General features: G+C 37.7%; 2 protein-coding genes across 7 annotated transcripts in view; both read right to left on the bottom strand.

Moving 5' to 3' along the window:
* Positions 1–758: 758 nt before the first annotated feature.
* Positions 759–9,502, bottom strand: LOC111784025 (DNA-(apurinic or apyrimidinic site) lyase, chloroplastic). 6 transcript variants are annotated; one of them, XM_023664847.1, is made up of 12 exons: positions 9,174–9,502; positions 8,813–8,981; positions 8,634–8,725; positions 8,356–8,435; positions 8,014–8,151; positions 7,527–7,840; positions 6,795–6,905; positions 2,511–2,648; positions 2,342–2,389; positions 1,416–1,496; positions 1,128–1,287; positions 759–981 (listed from the first exon to the last, which is right to left on the bottom strand). In XM_023664847.1, the coding sequence occupies exons 1-12, from the start codon at positions 9,221–9,223 to the stop codon at positions 860–862; spliced, it is 1,503 nt and encodes a 500-aa protein (XP_023520615.1). In that variant the 5' UTR covers positions 9,224–9,502; the 3' UTR covers positions 759–859. The 6 variants fall into 6 exon arrangements, with proteins under 6 accessions (XP_023520615.1, XP_023520617.1, XP_023520619.1 ...); XM_023664849.1 differs by having other exon boundaries at positions 8,813–8,973; positions 9,317–9,501; XM_023664851.1 differs by having other exon boundaries at positions 9,317–9,501.
* A 10,464-nt stretch (positions 9,503–19,966) lies between these two features.
* The window catches only part of LOC111784013 (serine carboxypeptidase-like 45), a 6,534-nt gene continuing 4,929 nt past the window's right edge, over positions 19,967–21,571 (bottom strand). The window contains exons 2-6 of the mRNA XM_023664829.1: positions 21,136–21,492; positions 20,602–20,723; positions 20,432–20,524; positions 20,232–20,349; positions 19,967–20,110 (exon numbers count right to left, since the gene is read on the bottom strand). Coding sequence (XP_023520597.1) covers positions 19,967–20,110; positions 20,232–20,349; positions 20,432–20,524; positions 20,602–20,723; positions 21,136–21,492 — 834 coding nt within the window. The remainder of the gene's footprint in view (positions 20,111–20,231; positions 20,350–20,431; positions 20,525–20,601; positions 20,724–21,135; positions 21,493–21,571) is intronic.

Below are 21,571 nucleotides of genomic sequence, written 5' to 3' on the forward strand. Positions count from 1 at the left end.
TGTAAGCTCTTAATCGTGTTCATGATAGATGCTAAGGTACCACACTCTTTTCTTGTCATGTATTTGTTCATTGAGAACTTAGGTCACGTTGCTAACGGGTGAAAAGTTTAGGAAATTTGTTAGTCTCCACTATAAATATTTATGAGAATTAAAAATCTAAGTGCTTACTATTTTTTTTTTGCCTTGAGCATTATTAATAGCTTTTTGTGTGTGTGTGTTAATGTCAAGACGTAGTTGGTCGGTACCAAGTCCCCCGTGGTTTGTACTTGAAGGTGGCTATGATTTTGTAAACTGAGTTTTTATATTTTTTGTGTGCTATTGGTCATTGGGGTTGTGCATTCTCTATTTGTGAATGGTTTGTCTTTAGAGATATTTTTTGGGCTAACAGGTCATGTATTTATTTGGGTTATGAAGTCCTCTTGGTTGCTAAAAAAGTCTTCTATAAAGTTTTGGCTCTCTTATAACATCCGACACATTTATACTTTATAAATGACTTAATCATCTTGCACTCTTTTTAAGCTTGCATGCTAATCCTAACAAGAGTTTACTCTTTTGTTTGGGGGTCATTATCTTTTCATGAACTAGTTGGTTTGCATGCTCTTTATCCTGCGCTGGTAGATTACAACTCAATCCATTTGTCGTCTAGAGTTTTTAGGTCTTGTGGGCTTCCCGCTCACGTTTTTCCAATGTAAACTAATCCAACATCGTGAAATACTATGTGCAACTTTTTTTGAAAGAGGATGCCAATCAAAATGACATTTCAACATGAACTCCAAATATAAACTCCATTGTTTTAAATATTTCACGAACCTGAAGGTTAAGAGAGTTGGGTACATATGAAAGGAAATAAAAAAGGAAGCTACAACTTGAGAACCAGGCCAATTGGGCAATGATCACTGCCCCCCACATCAGGGAGTATGTAAGACTCGTGCACCTTCTCTGCTATTGTTCCCGATACAAGAAAATAGTCGAGTCTCCATCCTGTTTATTAGAGAAAAATGATTCATCCACCCTCCAAAGTTACCCCAAATTTACCAAATTTACCAAAATGCTGAATTTTAGGACTGCAGAACAAAGGAGAGAACACATAGATAAGTAATAAAAACAGATGCAGATTGAGTTTTTACCTCTGTTGGTTTTGCGTCCACCATGACGATAACCCCAATATGTATACCCAACAACATCAGGGTATTTTTGTCTAAATGTATCGACAAACCCCTTTTCCAAATAGCTCGTCTCGAACGATTGCCTTTCTTCGTCTGTGAAACCAGCACTTTTTCGGTTTCCCTATTCAATCCAACCATACATGTCCAGTAAGTAAATTGAAAAAAATGCAACAGAAAGCTAATTGTACAAAGCACAATATGAGACTTTGAATGAAGCTCCTTCACAGAGCACTAAATTTGATCACTTGCCGCAGGATTATAGATGTCTATCTCTTGATGAGCACAATTCAGATCACCAGTCAAAATCACCGGCTTCAATTTTTCCAACTCCTACACAAAATGTTAATATATAAATTAAGGAAACCGAACCATGTAACATTTTAGTTTTACGCACTGAACAATGTTTATACAAAGTGCTTCATAAGAATGCACATTTGACCAAGAAGTACTTCAAAAGTACTTATAAGAATATAGAACAGTTGTCACTCAAAATTTTTACACCTAAAATATGTTTGCTAAAAGCACTCCTTTGGGTGCATCAAGTTTTACTTCCATAAAGTTGCGAATCTTCACATAATTTTACATTTCTTCCATTGAAATCATCCATTGGTTTTAAAGCTATGGCTATAATAAGCTAGGAAATGGAATTTAGGGCTTTTTCCTACTGGCCAAATTAGGAGTTGAGACCTACACCAATCGTTTTCCACTCATAAGAAATGTTTTCCATGAAGGCATTGATGGCTGAGGAGCTGTGAATTAAAGGGAATTAGTGAAGGACTTTTTGGGTAAGAAATTAGCTCTTTACTGTGAATGGGGAAATTCTCCACTCCACTCCACCTTCCCGAACCTCCTCCAAAGATCTCTAACCCCTCTCGAAATTCTACTATTCCTCTCATCAAACTCCTCACAAAATAGCACCAACTTTACTGAGACCAAACAGAAAACTATCTGCCATTCTACTGTCATCTGCAAATAACACATCATTCGGCTGTAGCACAAAAGGAATGTTGCTGATACAGTCTTGGGTGTTCACTCTCCCAAAACTTGTCGAACAAACAACGCACAAATGTGTTTATCCCCCACCCAACAATCCTCCCAAAAGTCGTCTCAAACTGTCTTTTCTAAAATATGGAATAATAAAGGAATAAAATGAAAGAATAATAATGCTTACTTACCTTCATATAATTACTGAGAGATGGGTCCCATTGGGTAATTCTGTATGACTACAGGTGAAATCAGAGATATCAGTGCAAGAAGAGGCATTTACATCAAAATAGAGCATAAAATCAAGCATTCATTTTATGATGAAATAAATAAGGCTAACTACAATTGGGAAGTGAATACCAGTCTCTTCAATCCGTCTCCAGAATTGGGAACATAAACATTTAGTAAATAAAACGATTCAAATTCCACCATCACAAGCCGCCCTTCACTATCATGTTCTGATATGCCTACACCATATCTGACTGAAATTGGCTCTATCTGAAAAATAAAAGGAAACGATTTGAAATGCATAAAATATGATGGCAATATGAGTAACTATAAGTGTCCGCAGGTAATAGTAGCTTTGCACTGAAATAGTTTCTTTTTTAATAAATAAGAAATCGGGCTTTCATTGAAGAAAAAATGAAAGAACCTAGCAGATAAGTAATCTAGTCCAGAAAGAGGCTCCAATCATGTAAAATAAAATAAGAGCAAGCAGATAATTACAGAAGATGAAACATAGAACCTAGTGGTGGACTAGAGCTCCCTATGGTCTCTCTTATCACCCGAAGGTACAAGCAAAATTGCACCCCCAAAGCAAGTAATCAAGTACCTTCCAACAAAGGATAACAAAACAGCCCAATCAATGAAGGTCTTTCTCAGAAGTCAATCAAAAGTATCAACCTTTCCATGGATAACCTGTCAAACAAAGAACTAAACTTTCATTGGAACTTTCACCTTCCACAAACACGAAAAGACCAACTCCCTGACTGAAGAAGGATTTAGTAGCCATTGAAAGAATGAACTACAAGAAAAGCCCTTAGTAGGGTCAAAACTCCAATAACAAACATCCCCTTTCTTTGACCTAAGAGCAATCAACTCCAGCAACGATAGGACAGCCAATATGTCTGTAGTCTCCCTACCGGAAAGTGGACAGTGAAAACCAAGTCAACAAGGGCGAGCTCTTTGAGGACCAAAGATACTAGCCATGAAAATGGTTTTTAATTGAGAATGGATGATATAAATGGGGGGAACAAAGAGTAGAGAGAACCATCCCCCACCCACTAATCCTCTCAACAATATGTATCCTCCCATCAACCACAAAACAGTAGACCAAGGAAGAAAAAGATGAGAGGAGAGAAGATATGTCCTCATTTTCCTATAAGTGCCTTTGAAATCACCCAACATTCACTTGAAATGATAGGAGGATGATCGTATTTACTCAAAATAATCCTATGCCAAAGGGAACCAAACTCAAGAGGGAACTGTCAAAGCCATTTAGTCAGTAAGACAATGTTACGAGCACCTAAATTCTCCAACTCTAACCTCCCCAAGTGATAAGGATCATGGTGTTCCACAAGTTTCAACTGGACCTATTATACGATCCAAGACCAAGAAGATTCAACAAGCGTTCATTCTTCCTCTACAAAATTGGATAGGCTCGGTCAAACCTCTATTTCATGTGTTACAAGCTAACTTGAATGTGGAAGGACTCTTTGGAACTTTGGAAGTCAACATTTGCAAGATTTAGAAGTGGAGCATGGGGTTTGGATTGATAATTTCTTTGAAGGCTTTATTTATTATTTTAATTCCATAACTTCTTGTAGTGACCATTAGACGGGAGGTGGGGAGTTACCAAACTTATCAATCATGGTCATAACTTCTTGGAGTGGACATTTGAAGGGCAGTTGGAAGTTACCGAACTTGTCAAGCATGGCAATAATTTTTTTTTAGTGGGCATTTGAAAGGATTTGAGGTTTCTTTTGTGAGAGGGTATAAATACCCACAAAATAGTACATAAAAATCAGATATGAAGGAATGAAATTGAGCTCTCGAGTTAAGATTTTCACCCTTGGAAATTTGAGCATCATCTTGTCATTTCTAAGGTTTCAAGCAATTTTTGTGGTAAATTGCATCCGAACCATTCAATCAAGTCTTGATCAAGTTTGATAGTGGAGTAACTCAATTTAGAACAAGATTTCAAATCTTACTTTTAAATCTTTGATCTTAAGAGGTGATATGAATTCAACTACGGACCCTTTGCATGTACCCGAAGGACCAATTACAAGAAGCGAGGTTAAGAAGATTCAAGAGGCCTATACATTGCATCTTCAAAGGCTAGCTAGTGTACAAGTTGAAACAAAGACTTTTGAGCTAAAAAATCTTTATAGCATTAGCATATCAAATCAAGAAAATAATGGAGTAGATGACATTGGAAAGTGATTAGAAGACTTTGTCTTTGGTAGTTGAACTACAAATTAAGACAATTTATGTATGCCTTATTTTCTTCAATGTATTTACTAGTTTTATTGGTAGTTGTAGTTTGTAGTTGGTAGATGAACTTCATTATGTTTGGGTTATCTTTTTGGCCTATTTAAAGGCATGTAATATTCATGCTTGAGCATCATTGTTGAATACAAACAAATCCTTTGTGTTTTCTTGATACCTTTTTTGGTGTTATTCTTTTTCAAACCTTGCTTTAGGTTTGATGTTTAAACCGATTCATTGAATTAGTTTTGATCCAAGATAATTTTGGAGTGAGTCGTCTTGGAATCTAAGAGTGACCATCATAGATTCCAAGTTCGATCTAAGAGTCATTCATCTTCTAACCAGCTCTTGGTTGGAATCAATTCGTTAAGTTAGCTTTCTTTGTGAACGTTTGCAAGGATTCTAGAAGGATCTCTAGCTTTGCAAAATCCAGCATTGTTGGCGCTTATCAAGAGGTAATTTAATTCTAGCCTTTATCTCTTGGTTGATCCAAATGTTGGGTAAGGAGGTGTTAATTTTTTTGATTAAAGGGTTCTAGTTCAACAACCGCTTGGACCGTTGGGCTGAGAATTAGGGTTGCCTTATCGCCAAGGCTCACAAGCCTCCCCACCTTCTTGAACTCACGAGATGCACACATTTTCCCTCTTCAATGCCCTCCCACAAAAAAAAAAATAATAATAATTAAAAAAAATCCCTCATAAGTTTGTTGATATAATTGCAAATAGCCCAGAGGTTTAAAGAGAGAGAACAAATAAACAGGGATGCCACTCAAGACAATGTGTATGAAGGCCAATCTTCCTCCCTTTGAGAAAAAAAAAATGTCTTTTTCAAGCAGCTAGTCTTTTATGAACCTTCTCTAAGGTGGAATCCCAAAAGGAAATGGATCTCGGATTATTTCCAAGAGACAACCCTAAGTAAGAGGAAGGGAAAAAGCCAACCTGACATCCCATCAAGTTTTAGAAACTTGTACGATTTAAGTTCTTTTATGGATATCAGCTTTCAGGTTGCTCGGTTGAGAGATATCCATTTGATGGCCAAGGAGTTTCTTTTCCTAGCCCTCTTGCGAGAAGGTTCGGTTTTTGCGTCTACAGGGGATTTATGTGATTTTGTTCTGTGGGGCCTCCTCTCTAGGCTACTCAATCGAGAGATATCTACTTAGTTGTTGAGGAGCTTCTTTTCCATTGGCCCTTTTGTGGGAAGCTCAATTTTTGCGGTTTGTGGGGGATTTGTGTGATTCTGTTCTATGGGGGCTCTAGTTGGAGAGAGGGGCCATAGATTTTTTTTAAGGGGTTAGAGAGATCGATGGAGGATGTGTGGACCTTGTTACGTTCCATGTCTCTTTGAACCTCAGTTCTTACAAATTTTGTAATTAACTTTTAGTTCTCATTTTGCTTGATTAGAACACCTTTTTGTTTTAGTTTAGCTCCATTTGTTTGGGGTTGGTTCTTTTATAATCCTTACGTTCTTTCATTTTTTCTTTATCACGATGACAGTGCAATATTTCACTAAAAAATGATGCATCTCAATAAGGGTAATAAAATGCACCATTTGTTCATTACTCAGCTTACAAACCTTGATTAGTAACCTACAAAATTATCATCTGACCCTACAGGATTATTGCCTACCTCTGCAACTTATAGAATCAAGAAACCCATAGGCTGTTGAGTAGCTTAAATAGATAGCTACAAAGAATTGCCTCAAAAACATTTGAGTTTACATTTTGCTTCTTCCTCATCTAGCAAACCACATAACCCTAGTTACAAGTTAAAACAAAACTCATTAGACATTCATTAAGAGATAATTTTGTCCAATTTGATAATATGTAGACTCCAAGTCTCCAAGTTTCAACAAGCATATCAAACAAAAACATTGTCTCAAAAAAACAATAAATTCCTTGATCCACAATGAATACATTTTAAGAAGACTGATAACTCTTCCCCTCTCAATACTTTTGAACCTTGCAAGACTATGGTTTTGCCTCACTAGCTTTCATAATTAAATAATTTATAGAATATTAATAATAGATAACCACAGAAGCAGAATCCAGGACTTGATCCATAATATAAACATTTTAAATGATCAGGCTGACATGTTTATCGACTTTTTTCTTTGTTGTACACGAAATTTTTGTTCAAATATGGGAAAAGGAAATCATACCCGGGATATGATTGCAGTTCCAGAATAACCAAGTTTAGAAACACTGCACGTCCAATAGGTATAATGATATCCATCCATGAGAGAGTTTTTAATTTCTAGTACGTCCTTCTCCTGCAGCAGAAATTGACATGTAAACTCAACTCCAGACTCTAGTTTATAGAGAAAGAAAGCATAACATTTTTTATTTTATAGCAGTAAATAATAAGTGATGACTAGAATAAACAATTTAAAACTTAAACCTTCCACCCTTGCCCTCCAAAACCAAAGTCTACTAAAGGTGAAGTTACTGATATCTGCATAACTCTATACTTGAGCTAAAAAGTGCTTTGCTAACATTTGGGGAACATAGCCTTTACAGCTTACAAATATAGGCTAGGTTAATTAATTAAAACAATAAACCAAACTTTAAGGTTTAATGATAGGAATTAAGTTAGACGTTAGAAGAGATTTAGAAGAATAATGAATAAAGTTATTAACTTTCCTTCTTTCTCAAAGAGCATTTCATCCCTTGCCACATTTTTTTCTTTCTTGATTTCAACAGGAAGCATACATCTAAAGAAAATGGGCGAAGCAACAGAACCAACTATGAGATATAGTGAAATCAGTGCTAAGTTTAAATACACGAGCGTTATTGATTTTATAGTGAAATAGAATTCCATCGGGAAAAAAAAATATAATCTCCACAATAGTTCTTACTCAATGTAGAAAATAAATAAGAATTATTATACTTGCCTGCAATTTGGTTTCCTGTAAACACAATATATCAAAGTCTTCCCTTTCAGCTAATTCCACGGCTGAAAATCCCTTGAGTAAGGCTCTTAACCCATTGACATTCCAAGATAAAATTTTCACAGATTTTGTATCCTTGGAAAGAGGTTTAGGCCTCATGGTTCTAGGGTTGTATGCTATCCAACCTTTTTGAGGTTTCTTATGAGCAAGAACAGTCCACGGCTCCTTTTGCATCAACTCTACTCCATGCTCATGCTTTACGATGCTGGAATCAACTTCTGACGATACTTTTTTCTTTGTTCTAGATGGGTTACAACCTACAAAGATATAATTTACGTAAGAAAATTTGTTAGTCAGTGTACCAGTAAACAATGAAAGTACTTAAAGTGCAGTGTATTTGAGGTTTAGAAGAAAAAAAAAACAATACTAAAGAAGATAGAGGTGTTCAAAGGATAGATAGCATCAGTCGTTGCACCACTTGAAAACACACCAGATTTAGCTGACTGCCTCTTCTTTGGTGTTAAGAATTTCGTTTCAGCGGCCTCAGTTTCACCTTCAGAAGGCGATACATTTGAATCTCTCTCTGTCTGTTGTGCTCTATAATCTTCGACTGCATCAATAACACTGCCTACAACAAATGTATACTCAGTCTTCTCACTTATTCTACACTTCAATGAAAATGGAGGATTAAGACAATAAATGCACATATCATTCATGTGAATTTCTAATGCAAAATTAACTAGGATGGTATCTACTCTAGCCATGTTAAGTTACAGAGCACTACAATTTTGGAAGAAAGAAAATGCAGTTTTCGATAATAAATAATGTATACCGACTGTTTGATTCTCCACAAAACGTTGCAGCGCAATTACAAGATCATGCTTACGCCCTTTGGCTAGAATACCTACACTTCTGTAAAATGTGAACATCATTTATTAATAAGAAACTTAGTTAGAACTCTATTACAGTCTAAATTTGGAACTGGGTGCCCTTGAGCTGAAACACTGCAGCATATATAACCCAAAGCTCAGTATTCAAAACAAGATTCCAAGAATTCTCCATCGGAAGACACATCAAAACAAGTGACTTCAAAGATAAAGCTCCCATTACCTTAATGTCATTCTCAGTTCTTGAACCGTCATAGCTTCAATTTTCGAGGGGTCATCCTTAAAACTTTGAATGTGCACTTTACTGTCGTTTTCCTATATATGTCAAACACGTGATCTGAATAAAGAGTAGAGGCATAGAAGGTGAATGAATTACAGTTCAAACCAAAAGCATCCCACAACCTCAACAATAATCTCACTGGAATTTGTTTCCAGACTTGTATCTTTTCTTGTCCCACCGGTGGTTGTATTGTGTGTGGATAAATTTAGAGAGGGTCGATTCAATGCCATTGCAACTGCCTGCAAAGGTATCAATGTTGCAATTCTGAACCTACTCTGGTTCACTGCAAGGCTACGGCGAGCCCAAGTTAGTTCAGCTGACCAAAGAAACAATTAAACCATTGCTAATAGTAGTAGTAATAAACCCATGTTCGCGTTGGGAAGAAAAGAGAAGGATAGCATTTAGGTATAAACATTTAAACAGAAATGATGGAAGGAAGAAAGAAATATAAAGAGAAAAGCAATTAGGGGTATAAGGAAAAACCTGGAGGGATTAAGGAAACTCCGAAACCCAAATTGGAATAGTGAGTTCATGGAGAAAGAAAGGAGAGAAGAGAAAAGAAATGTATAGAGATGAGGAAACAGAAATGGAAGCGGCAAAGAGGAGCGGAGGGGAAGAAGACAGACCGAGACGGAGTGTATGCTGTGCTTCTCCTCACTGCTCACAAATCCGATTTCTTTACTTTCTTCAACAACATTCCGATTCCGCGGGGGGAGCAGACGTGATATTCCTTGGAATCAAGGTAAGAACATTCCAGTGATTCCAAACTTTTTGTATCTCTGGGGAAGATTTTAGTAGGTTTGAAGTAATAAATAAAACTTAGTTTATTTCAAACATCTCCCATTTTATGCTTCTTTCAGTTTTCCTATTATTTTTTTAAATAATTTGTTACCGACTCCGTTTTGTAAGACTCTAGGGCGACTCTATGGTGGTCATCCAACACCAAAACTCTTACTCCAAATCGAAGAGATCATTATTGAAATATCATCACTAGCCCAATAATTGTACTAGCCCAATAGAGTCAAGCCCAATAATTATACGAGCCCATCATATATTTATTTTAGTAGAGATTTAGGAAAAATATCTCGAGATTTGAGGAGTAAGAGATCTAGATATTTTAGGAAAAAGATTCAGATTTGTTAAGTCTAGATTTAGATTTGTTAGGTCTAAATTGCTTAGACTAAGTATAAATACTCCTCCACCCTACCTAGGTTATTCATCGAAGAAATCCAAAAACAATAAAAAGCAGAAGTATTCTACAAAGTGTCTTGTATTCTCTTCTCGATCGGTGTTAATAAAGAGTGCGAGTGTTTCTCACAGTGAGTTGTGTTCAACATTTGGTATCAGAGCGAGGTTAGTGTAGGTTATCTGATCTCTTGGAATCCTTAGTATACTATGTGGTTGCAGCTCTGTCTGATCTTCCACATCAGAAAATCTTGTGTCAAAAGAGCTTATTTGGTATTACTGAGGTATGGCCAACATGATGGGTGATTTCCAAATCGTTGGAGAAATCAAGAAACTTAGCAACAACAACTACAACACGTGGGCAACATGCATGATGTCCTATTTACAAGGATAAGATCTTTGGGAGATCGTTGGCGGGTGTGAAACTACGCCGCCAGAGGAGGATTCTAACGGCGCATTGCGCAAATGGAGAATCAAAGCAGCCAAACCAATGTTTGCCTTGAAGACCACCATCGGAGAAGAGATGTTAGAACATATTTGGGATGACAAGACACCGAAAGAAGCATGGGACACGTTCGTGATGTTGTTCTCAAAGAAGAATGATACGAGGCTACAACTTCTGGAGAATGAGTTGTTGTCAATTTCACAACGTGATATGACGATTGCTCAGTACTTCCACAAGGTCAAATCGATCTGTCGGGAGATTACTAAACTAGACCCAAAGTCCGCCATTGTAGAATCTCGAATGAAGAGGATTATAATCCACGGATTGCGACCGGAATATCGAAGCTTCATTACTGCTGTACAAGGATGGCCCACTCAACCATCACTTGTAGAGTTCGAAAATTTGTTAGTCAGCCAAGAAGTCATGGCTAAACAAATGGGAGGCATCACATTGAAGGGTGAAGAAGAAGCACTCTACACAAGTGAAAGTCGGAGCAATAATAGGTCTCTACCAAACGTGGATACAATGGTGACAAAAGAAGAAGCCACCAAGGAATTGCACAACCTGAGAGAGCTCAGAAGAACGACAACAAGAGTTTCCAAGAAAAGAGATTTGGAGGTATTTGCTATAATTGCGGGAAAAATAGCCACATGTCTAGAGATTGTTGATCCAGGAAAAAGTCTATTGAAAGCAATGTGGCAATATCCAAAAAGAAGATAGAAGATGAATGGGATGCAAAGGTACTATGTCCCATAGTAGAAGACGAGCTCGCACTCATGGCATTGATGGAAGAGCATATCGATTATGAGGATGACTGGATCATTGATTCAGGATGCTTAAACCATATGATTGACGATCAAAGCGGTGCAATGGAAGAGGGGTGGCCCTCAGAGAAGGAAGTATTACAAGGCCTTGAGCAAATTGAAGAAATTCTTCTACAGAACACGGGGGAGCAAATTGAAGAAATTCTTTTACAGAACACAGAGGAGCAAACTAAAGAGATTCTTCCACAAAAGACGGGGAGCAAATTGTACACATTTGCTTAAGTGCTGATGTGCCTGAAGATTCAAGTGACACTAGTGTTGGTGAGTAAGAAGTGACTCAACCAAGTGAACCAAGTGAAAATGAAATGACACCTCAACAACTCAGACATTCAGAAATAATCCTAAAGGCAAATCCAGAGTATGTCAACGCAATAGAAGACGAAGTTAATGAGCCGGAGACATATGAAGAAGCATCACAAAACTCAGCTTGACAGAAAGCAATGGAGGAAGAAACTATAGCCCTGGAATAGAATCAGACTTGGGAGTTAGTGCCAAGACCAAGAGATACCAAACTCATCTCTTGCAAGTGGGCTTACGATATAATGTGTACCCCGGATGGATCAATCGTGAGATACAAAGCTCAGACTATAGATTCAAGGTTCTCTAAAGAATATGGACTAGACTATGATGAAACGTTTAGTCCAGTGGCAAAGATCATTATCGTACAAGTTCCTCCAGTACTTACGGTAAATAAAGATTGGAAATTATGGCAGATGGATATGAATAATGCTTTCTTGCATGGAGAGTTAAACAGAGAGTTCTAATGAACCAACCGAAGAAATTTGAAAATGAAGTTGGTGTCATTGATCAATATATGCAAAATCCGAAGAAGGCTCATTTGGATGCGTCTCGACGAACCTTGAGATATGTCAAAGGCACAATCAATTACGATCGTTTATACAAAAGAAACGAAGACTGGAAGCTAGCTGGATATAGTGATGCTGACTATGCAGGAGACTATGATACTTGGAGGCCAACCACTGGGTATGTGTTCAAGTTTGGTTCGGGAACAATTTCTTGGTGTAGCAAGAGACAACCAACAGTATCATTATCAACTACAGAAGCAGAGTATAGAGCAGCTCAGGAAAATACATGGTTAAAACTTTTGATGGAAGATTGGCACCAGAAAATTGAGTATCCAATACCACTTCATTGCGACAACCAATCTGCGATTCGCCTAGCAGAAAATCCGGTGTTTCGTGCTAGAACAAAGTATGTGGAGGTGCACTACCATTTCATTAGAGAGAAGGTCCTAAAGGAAGAAATCGAGATGCAGCAGATCAAGACAGATGACCAAGTGGCAGACTTGTTTACAAAAGGGCTGAATACTGGCAAACATGAGAGCTTTCGCTGTCAGCTCAACATGGTGCAGCGAATGAGGACTAGTGCTGAGGGGGAGTGTTGAAATATCATCACTAGCCCAATAGAGTCAAGCCCAATAATTGTACGAGCCCATCATATATTTATTTTAGTAGAGATTTAGGAAAAATATCTCGGAGGAGAAAGAGATCTAGATTTTTTAGGAAAAAGATTCAGATTTGTTAGGTCTAGATTTAGATTTGTGAGGTCTAGATTGCGTAGGCTACAGTATAAATACCCCTCCACCCTACTAGGTTATTCATCGAAGAAATCCAAAAACAATAAAAAGCAAAGTATTCTACAGAGTGTCTTGTATTCTCTTCTCGATCGGTGTTAATAAAGAGTGCGAGTGTTTCCGTGAGTTCTGTTCAACAATCATGTCGTTCTAAACCTCTTAACACTAGCCTATACTTAGTAATTCCTTGCAAAATACCTTAAATTAGCCTCATCAAATATAATTTTAACTTAAAACAAGGAAAGTTGAAGTGAACTAACCTTAAATGGAAGGAAAATTGTCACCAAGTAAAGCATGTATTGAGGCCTGGGTCCAGTCTTTTCTTTTGTATATAAACTCTTATATCTTTGTTGTCATAACTGTCAACGGTTTAAATTATTGTACTGAATTTTTTTTTGAAATAAATGATTATGTCTTTTCAAATGTTTTTCTTACATTCATGTTGTCGTTTGAGTCACGGCTCATTCTAAAATATTGGGTCGTGACAACATTGATGTTGACCATTGATTGAAAGACGGTTGACTATTGACTAAGTCTAGTAGACGAAGTTCACAACCCAACTTTCGCGTGTGCCCTAGCACACTAGGGGCCGAAAAATGCATTCCAGCCCATAAAGTCACGCAACCCAAGCGTTAAACCCTTCCACTCAAGATCAACTCGCATCCTTAGCATGTAATCAACTTGATCCAAGCCAACACCCGATACAACTTGCACGCAATCTTCACATGGCTTACAAAGCATTCAACCAACTTTGGTCAACTTGGTGGCTCTTGGTTCGCTTCTGTAAGACTCGAGCTCCGATGGAAAGTTTAAAAATCTAATTTTTTTTTTAAGTCGAACTTCTAAGATTTTATTGAGTGTCTTAGAGTCCAAATTTGGAGATGAGACCAAAATGCTTGGAAATAATAGAGGAACTTAGGAAAAATATAAAATAAAAATGATATAAAATTAGAAATATGGTCAAAGTCAACGGAGGGTAATTTGGTCATTATGCCCTCCCTTCTCATTAAACACGTGAAATTGAGGTGAGTGACTGAAAAAGGAGGGGTAGAGGGAAAAGAAAAGAATAGAAAAGGAAAGAGAGAGAGGAAGAAAGTTCTATGGAACCTACCGTTACAAATGTAGGTTAGTTACGAATGTAGAAATTGTCAAGGTAGTCGAGTGAACCTTAAAGTTGAGAACAACAAGAAGAAGCGGTCAAGCTATGGCCATGCTTTCGTCATCTGGAGGGAGAAAGTTCAGATGGGCATTAATAAGAACCAATCCTTGTTTAGGTTATCTGGATTACAAAAAGTATAATTCCAGTTTCACACATGAGTGAGACGCCATACTTGTGAAGCATGCTCATGCTCAGACAGAGATAGTGATATGAACCAAAAGACATCAATCCTACAATATACTTCAATGAAGATGTGAAAAAAAGGTTGTCAAAATTATCAAAAGACGTTTCAATTCATGCCACATTGAAGAAGAATGAAGTTTGATTGTTATAAATTTTGAGTGGGTTACAATTTAGAGTAATTTAGAGTTATTGTACTTAAGACTTTTTATTTAATTTCGGTTACATTTACATAATGGCTAATTATGGCCATAAAGTATGAATGTTACCACTCTTGGAATGCCTTTAATAGTTTCATTTTTTAGGCTATATAAAGCCTTATATATTGTATTTGTAAGCAGACTTGGAAAATATAGTAAAAGAAGCATTTGTGCTTTTCTTTAGCCAATGACTAAGTTTGTTTGCAATTCTATGTAGTTTAGGTTGCATGCAGAATCATTCAAGCTCGACATGATCAATCTTGCTTGTGGAGTGATTCGAATCTCAAGCAAGTGTTCTTGCCTTGAGATATTTGATCAACAAGAATCATTCAAGCTAGACATGATCGATCTTACTTGTGAAGTGATTCAAATCTCAAACAATGTTCTTGTCTTGAGATATTCGGTCAACAAGGTAATCCGAATCTTATTCCCCTTGTATTGATTCCTTATATTATCAGATAGAGATGCTAGATAACGTGATTCTGAAAACTACCTGAAGAGTAGTGAGATGGTGATTGTACACTAGTAAGAGAAGTAGAAGACATACTGTGTCTTAGGGAAAACCCTGGACATAGAGAAAAGTATCCTCAAAGCTTGAGGAAGGCTAGTTACCAAACAAGAGTTTTCAAAGAGTTCCATAGGATTCTTTACAAGAACTTGAGAGATGCACATGCACGAGTCAGTATGAGATATCACTACGAAAGGAAACATAACTTGATCAACCATAAGACACTACAGGAGTTGGTCTAGGTGAACGTAGAGGACTTATGCAAGGAACCTTTACCTTCAAAAGAGCCTGCATTTAGCTCAAATGAGTATTAGTACTCAGGCGAGCTACATGACAAGTTATCTCGTTTTGAGGAAAGACCTATGTTGGCCAATTGAGAGGTAATTACGAGACCATTCTTGGTGAAGTAATAAGGATTGTAAGGGTCTCGACAAGTTCAGGATACCTCTTATGAGGATCAAGGAGAGAGATATATTGAAGACAACTACTAGGAGCAATCACGAGGAAGGAAAGTTTATTGATAAGTCTTTCAACTTGATCAATGTATTGCTAAGGTTTAGGTTTATACAAATCGAATGTTCAAGGGATTTTCTAATTATCGTCAAAGACGACTTCAATGACGATATGTCGGTGTACACCAAGATGGAGTTAGTTGACAGGAAACACCCGGGGAATGTTCTAATGGTGTTATGAACACATCAATTGTACGCTAAGTTTCCCCAAGAGCAAGTTTTGGCTGTCTGAGATGACAATTGAGGTTATGTGGAGTCAATCAAAGGAATCACAGTGAACCCCGCTAAGATTGTTACAACTGCAAAGTGGCTTAGACCGACGACAGTCATTGAGTCATGTGGTTTCTGGGGGTATTATAGAAGGTTCGCACATGAGTTTTCTAGGATCTCTGCAGTGTTTTCACACAGAGAACCTAGAAGGGCAAGCCCTTCGTTGGGACACCAGCATGCGAATAGAGTTTTCAAGAACTTATGAAAAGATTGGTGACTGCATCAACCCTCCCAGTACTGGATAGGTCAGACAACCTTGTAGTGTAGAGAGATGCCTCAGGTAAGGGTTTAGCGTGTTTATGAATAAGGGTAAAGCAATAGCTTACACTTCAAGACAATTGAAGGACACGAACAAAATTACCCTATCCATGACCTTGAATTAGCAGCAGTCGTATTTACCTTGAAGATGTGGCAACATTACTTGCAAGGACAAAAAGTGCAAATACAAACTTTAAGAGTCTCTTGTACCTAGTCATGTAGGTGGAATTGAATATGAGACAATGAAGATGGGTTGCATTGGTAAAAGAATATGACATCAAGATTCTTTACCATCTAGGCAAAACTAATGTTATATTGATACTTTGAGTAGGAAGACTGCTCGAACTTTTACAATGATCACCAAGTAGGAGAAGTTACAAGATGAGATGATGATGAAAAAAAAAAAAAAAAAAAAAAAAAAAAAAAAAANTAGAGGTGGTAATGCTCAGATAGCGCAGATGACCATGCACCTACCCTACGAAAACGAGTTGTTGACACCCAAAAGCTTAACGAGCGTCTCAGCAAAGTGTGGAACCAGACAGAAATAAAGAGACCAGCGGGGTGTACAAACCCTTCTAACGAGGGTTTGCTATGGAAAAACCGTCTGTGAGTTCCCCAAGATGAGAAAATCCTAATGAAGCCCACAATACATCTTGCATGTTCCACCTAGGAAGTACGAAGATGTATCAGGATCTGCAAGGATGCTATTGGTGGCCAGGAATGAAGAACATAGAGAATTTCGTAAGACGATGCTTGACCTGCCAACAAGTGAAGGCCCTGAGACAGCGTCCAGCAAGATTGCTATAGCCCTTAAATGGGAAGCAGTGTGTGTGGTTTCTATCTCGAGTTGGTCAAAGATCAAGCAGAGTTTTAACATGATCTGGATAGTGAGGAACAGACCAAACAAGACAACTTACTCCATTCTAGGCAGGACCACATATCAAGTAGATCGATAAGCTCAATTATATGTCAGAAAGATAATACGCTTGAAGAGGTGCCATTTTCTATTGTGTCAGACAGTGACATTAGGCGCTTGCTCAACAAAGTAGTTTCCATAGTAAAAGTCTCATGGTATGACTACTGTGATGAAGAGGCAACTTGGAAACAAGAAGAAGACATAAAGAGTGTCTATCCCAAGTTCTTTCAAGAGATACCAACTTTCGAGGACAAAAGTTTTTAAGGAGGGGAGAATTTGTAAGACCCGAGCCCTGATGGAAAGTTTAAAAATCTAATTTTTCTTTTGAATCAAACTTCTAAAATTTTATTGAGGGTCTTAGAGACCAAATTTGGAGACGAGACCGTAGAGAAAAATGCTTGGGAATAAAGAGGAACTTAGTAAAAATATAAAAGAACACATGATAGAAAATTAGAAAATGGTCAAAGTATAAAAGAACACATGATAGAAAATTAGAAATATGGTCAAAGTGGGGGTAATTTGGTCATTATACCCTCCCTTCTCAAACACCTGAAATTGAGGTTAGTGACATGATTAAAAGAAAAAGGAGGGGAAAAGTAAAGAATAGAAAAAGGAAAGAGAGAGGAAGAAAGTTCTAGAGAGAGAGGGAGGTAACCGCTGCTCCAGTCACGAGGAGTCCTATTCCGGCCAAGTCTTCTTCATGAAATCTTCACAGAACTTAGTGGAGAACATTCTTGACTCTTAAATCGTTCAAGACCCTCAAGAAACGAGGAAAATCTAAAGGTAAAATTCTTGAATCTAGATTCTCGAATTTCCTTCCGATTTGTGAGATATAGTAAGAGTTAGAATCTGAAATTTGAGTATGTTAATCTAGTGAAGATTACACTCAAATCCTGTGAAGGAAGTTGTAGTTGATTCAGATTGGAAGTAGGAGTTTCGGCATTAGTGTACGCATTGATGTTTCTTGCCATCTTTGGATTAAGATAATTATCTCTATGGTTAGAAATAAATTACAAGAAAAATACCTACTCATGGATGGATATGCAATCTACAAATATCGTGAAGGAACCGTGTTAAACCAATTTACGTTGAAAGAAAATGGAAAAAGTAATTGTATTTTGGAAATCACATGAGGAAGACGATGACTCGGACACGTATCAAGCAGAGAAGGGGGCTGCGCATCGCCGGAGAAGAAGGGACACGTGTCAAGCATCCATTGACGAATAAAATCAAATAAATACTTCACGTCGGATAGGATTTGAAGGCAAGCAACCCGCTACCTGAGTCCTCAACCCGATGACTCGCACACAACCCGAACCACCAACCCGGCTTCTCGTTGCCACACATCAGCATAAAAGAATTCGGATTTCCAGCGTGTCCTTCCGATGTCGAACCAATGACCTTGACCTCGACCTCGGCTGACCGTTCAGCGGGCGCGACGTGGCAATACCTCAGTGCGCGTGGGGTGCTGTTTTCAGCCCGTTTGACTTATGTTTGCTCAATTTTCCTCCCGATTCCAACTCTAACCCTATTTTTATATGAAATAGGACCTAAATGACTAAACTTAGTATTTGTGGACACACTATTGGTGTAGAAACGCTAAACGAAGAACACACGTCAATCATGTAAGTCACCACACGGAACTTTAGAAAGAAATACTTGTATGAGTAGCTTGGTTATACATGCATGCTAGTTTAATTACCTTAGGTGGTAGCTTTCCGTGATTGAAAGTAGGTAATTTGATTGTTAAGAGTATGGATGTATTATGAGAATTATCTAAGTGTTGCTATTATGTTTTAAGCTTTCGCATTATATGTATATGTTTAATTCATGCTGAAAGAAGGAGGGGAGCTTGTGAACTCTGCGCTCCACGAGCTTGATATATGGATGTTATCGCCCCGTTGAGCATGTATGTTTACTTTGCATGAATTATGTATGATGATGCTAGATGATACTTGTGTGCACACTTGGTTAATTTCCATAACCCACATTTATGATAAAGCCTAGGAATTTGTGGTTAGAGTGACAATGATAAGCGCTAACAATGCTCGATTTTGCAAAGCTAGAGGTCCTTCTAGAATCTTTGCAAACGTTCACAAAAAAAGCTAACTTAACGAATTGATTCCAACCAAGAGCTGGTTAGAAGATGAATGACTCTTAGATCGAACTTGGAATCTATGATGGTCACTTTTAGATTCCAAGACGACTCACTCCAGAATTAGCTTGGATCAAAACTAATTCAATGAATCAGTTTAAACATCAAACCTAAAGCAAGGTTTGAAAAAGAATAACACCAAAAAGGTATCAAGAAAACACAAAGGTTTTGTTTGTATTCAACAATGATGCTCAAGCATGAATATTACCCGCCTTTAAATAGGTCCAAAAGATAACTCAAACATAATGAAGTTCATCTACCAACTACAAACTACAACTACCAATAAAAATCAGTAAATACAAATGGAAGAAAATAAGACATACATAAATTGTCTTAATTGGTAGTTAAACTACCAAAGACAAAGTCTTCTAATCACTTTCCAATGTCAACCACTCAATTATTTTCTTGATTTGATATGCTAATGCTATAAAGATTTTTGGGCTCAAAAGTCTTTATTTCAACTTGTACACTAGCTAGCCTTTGAAGATGAAATGTATAAGCTTGTTGAATCTTCTTAACCTTGCTTCTTGTAATTGGTCTTTCGGGTACATGCAAAGGGTCAGTAGTTGAATTCATATCAGACAAGTCACTAAGTATAGACTTAACCCTTCCCCTAGGAGCCTAACAAACCACCACGGCATACGAACCACCTCTAGAGTACCCTTGGTCTACATGTGTGTGATTGATGTCAGTTTCGTGGGGGAACAAGAGGTTCCTGATTAGAACCCGACTGCTCTTAACCGTTTTAGCATAGAAAACGTGTGCCCACGTCGTATAGACCATTTAGTTGGATGGGTTAAGGGGGTACCTCTCCCCGACCAAGGGGACTAACATGGACTTATGGGGTTGTTATTTTGGGACTAACCAAATGAGAGGTTGTTTTAGAAGATACAATTCACTCATTTATATATTTGGAAAAGTATATTAATAGTTTCCTCAATAAGCAACAATAAAGCGTTTAACGAGTTGTGGTTAACATAGATGAGAGGTGTGTAAATGTGGTAAAAAAGTTGAAGCATATGAGTGATATATGGTTTGTTATTGAAAGCACAAAGAAAAGATAGAATTTTTCATGGGTTTTGTCCTGCTAGGAAAGCTGTGAAGAGTGCCAAGGATCTCCCTGGAGAAGTGTAGGGAGCTTGATGAGCTGCTCCTCTAATGGTGGCGAATGATAGAATATTCTTCTCCCCAAATCCTTCTACCCATCCTCCAACCTAAAACACAGTGCAAATTCTTTTTAACTCAACCAAATATTTTTTTAAACATTGGTTTTTGAAGTAGAATTTGATTTTATGTTAAATGATTAAAATTAGAAAGTAACATGTATACAATTACCTGTTGTTTGTAAAACCAAGGTGAGTAAGGCAGAGTGTCGTTTAATTTTAAAGCCTTTGCCAACTTATTCACCAGAGTTCGAGTTCCAAGTAATGGAATTACAGCATCTTGATCTCCACTGCCAATCAACCGTTCGTTCGTAGAGTTTAAATCGATATAATTATTAGTCGAAATTATACGCAAATTCATTAAAAAAAAACCTGTAAACCAAAACCCTTAGCCCAGAACGCAGGAGTGAACCAACAGTTTGAATGGTGGGTATGAATAAGTCGGTCAAATCATAGTTCAAAACACTGCAACAAATGAGGCAAAGAGCAAAAATGATTTAGGAATGAAGAGATGATGATATTGGGAAGAAATGGATACCCACCCGCTACATAGGGACCAACTAGATACTCCAACCAGCCGCGCATGAAGAGCCTCTTGCACATCCGCTCTGTTTAGATATGCATCCACTTCATTTAATATGCACACGTCTATCTTTCCATCCTCCTATAACAACCAACAAAAATTTACGAGATCTTTGTTGAGAATTATTGGGAGAAGGAGTCCACCTTAACTAATTAGGAGGAAGATTATAGGTTTATAAGTAACGAATACTATCTCCATTGGTACGAGGCATTTTGTAAAGGAGTCGAGCCTCGATCAAGAGGAGGCTGTTCGAGAGCTCCAGAGAAGGAGGCCTCATGGGCGGCTCTATCGTGTACTTTTTTCGAGGGGAGGGTTGTTGATGATTATGGAGAGAAGTAGTCTCAAAGATCATGAGTTTATAAGTAAAGAATACTATCTGTATTAGTATAAGGCCTTTTGAAAAAATAAAAAACAATGCCACGTGGACAATATCATACTATTATGGAGGGTCGTGATTCCTAACCATATCAAGGGGACGTGAACGGGAACTTACAAAGTATTGTGGGAGGGCAGTGGAGGACGATTTGGCTACGTTAGCTTGATCTCCTTGTCTGGTGGAAGTGAGCGAATGGAGGGTGCCAGGAGCAGCCGGGGGCTGAGTTAAACACACATCCACATTGATAGAATACACATTGATGAAATCAGAGATCTGTTGGGACACCAAATCATCGATTTCTGAACATGCAGCTGAGATATTATTGCCTTCAACAATGGATTCTCTTGTCATTTGGGAAATGCTGCAAACTGTGTTTAGAAGTTTATATGCATAGTCTGAAATCACTCCATGAGACCATAAATATGTGCCTCTTGAATTGAAATCCGTGTTGAATTCCAGCAATGGATTCCCTATCTGAAATTGTTTCGGGTTATTAGTTTTATTAATACCGTTTAAACCGAATATTAAGAAAAATAATACTAACCGCTATAGC

This window comes from Cucurbita pepo, unplaced genomic scaffold, assembly GCF_002806865.2.
Source record: "Cucurbita pepo subsp. pepo cultivar mu-cu-16 unplaced genomic scaffold, ASM280686v2 Cp4.1_scaffold000139, whole genome shotgun sequence".
In the NCBI taxonomy this organism is placed as follows: Eukaryota; Viridiplantae; Streptophyta; class Magnoliopsida; order Cucurbitales; family Cucurbitaceae; genus Cucurbita; species Cucurbita pepo.

Bases quoted from the DNA above. Each gene is read 5' to 3' on its own strand.
- LOC111784025 (XM_023664847.1), bottom strand. From the start codon at position 9,223: ATGAACTCACTATTCCAATTTGGGTTTCGGAGTTTCCTTAATCCCTCC. The intron at 8,152-8,355 runs GTATACATTATT...CATTTGTTGTAG, and splicing joins TGTGGAGAATCAAACAGTCG to GCAGTGTTATTGATGCAGTC. The intron at 982-1,127 runs GTAAAAACTCAA...TCTAATAAACAG, and splicing joins TGGACGCAAAACCAACAGAG to GATGGAGACTCGACTATTTT.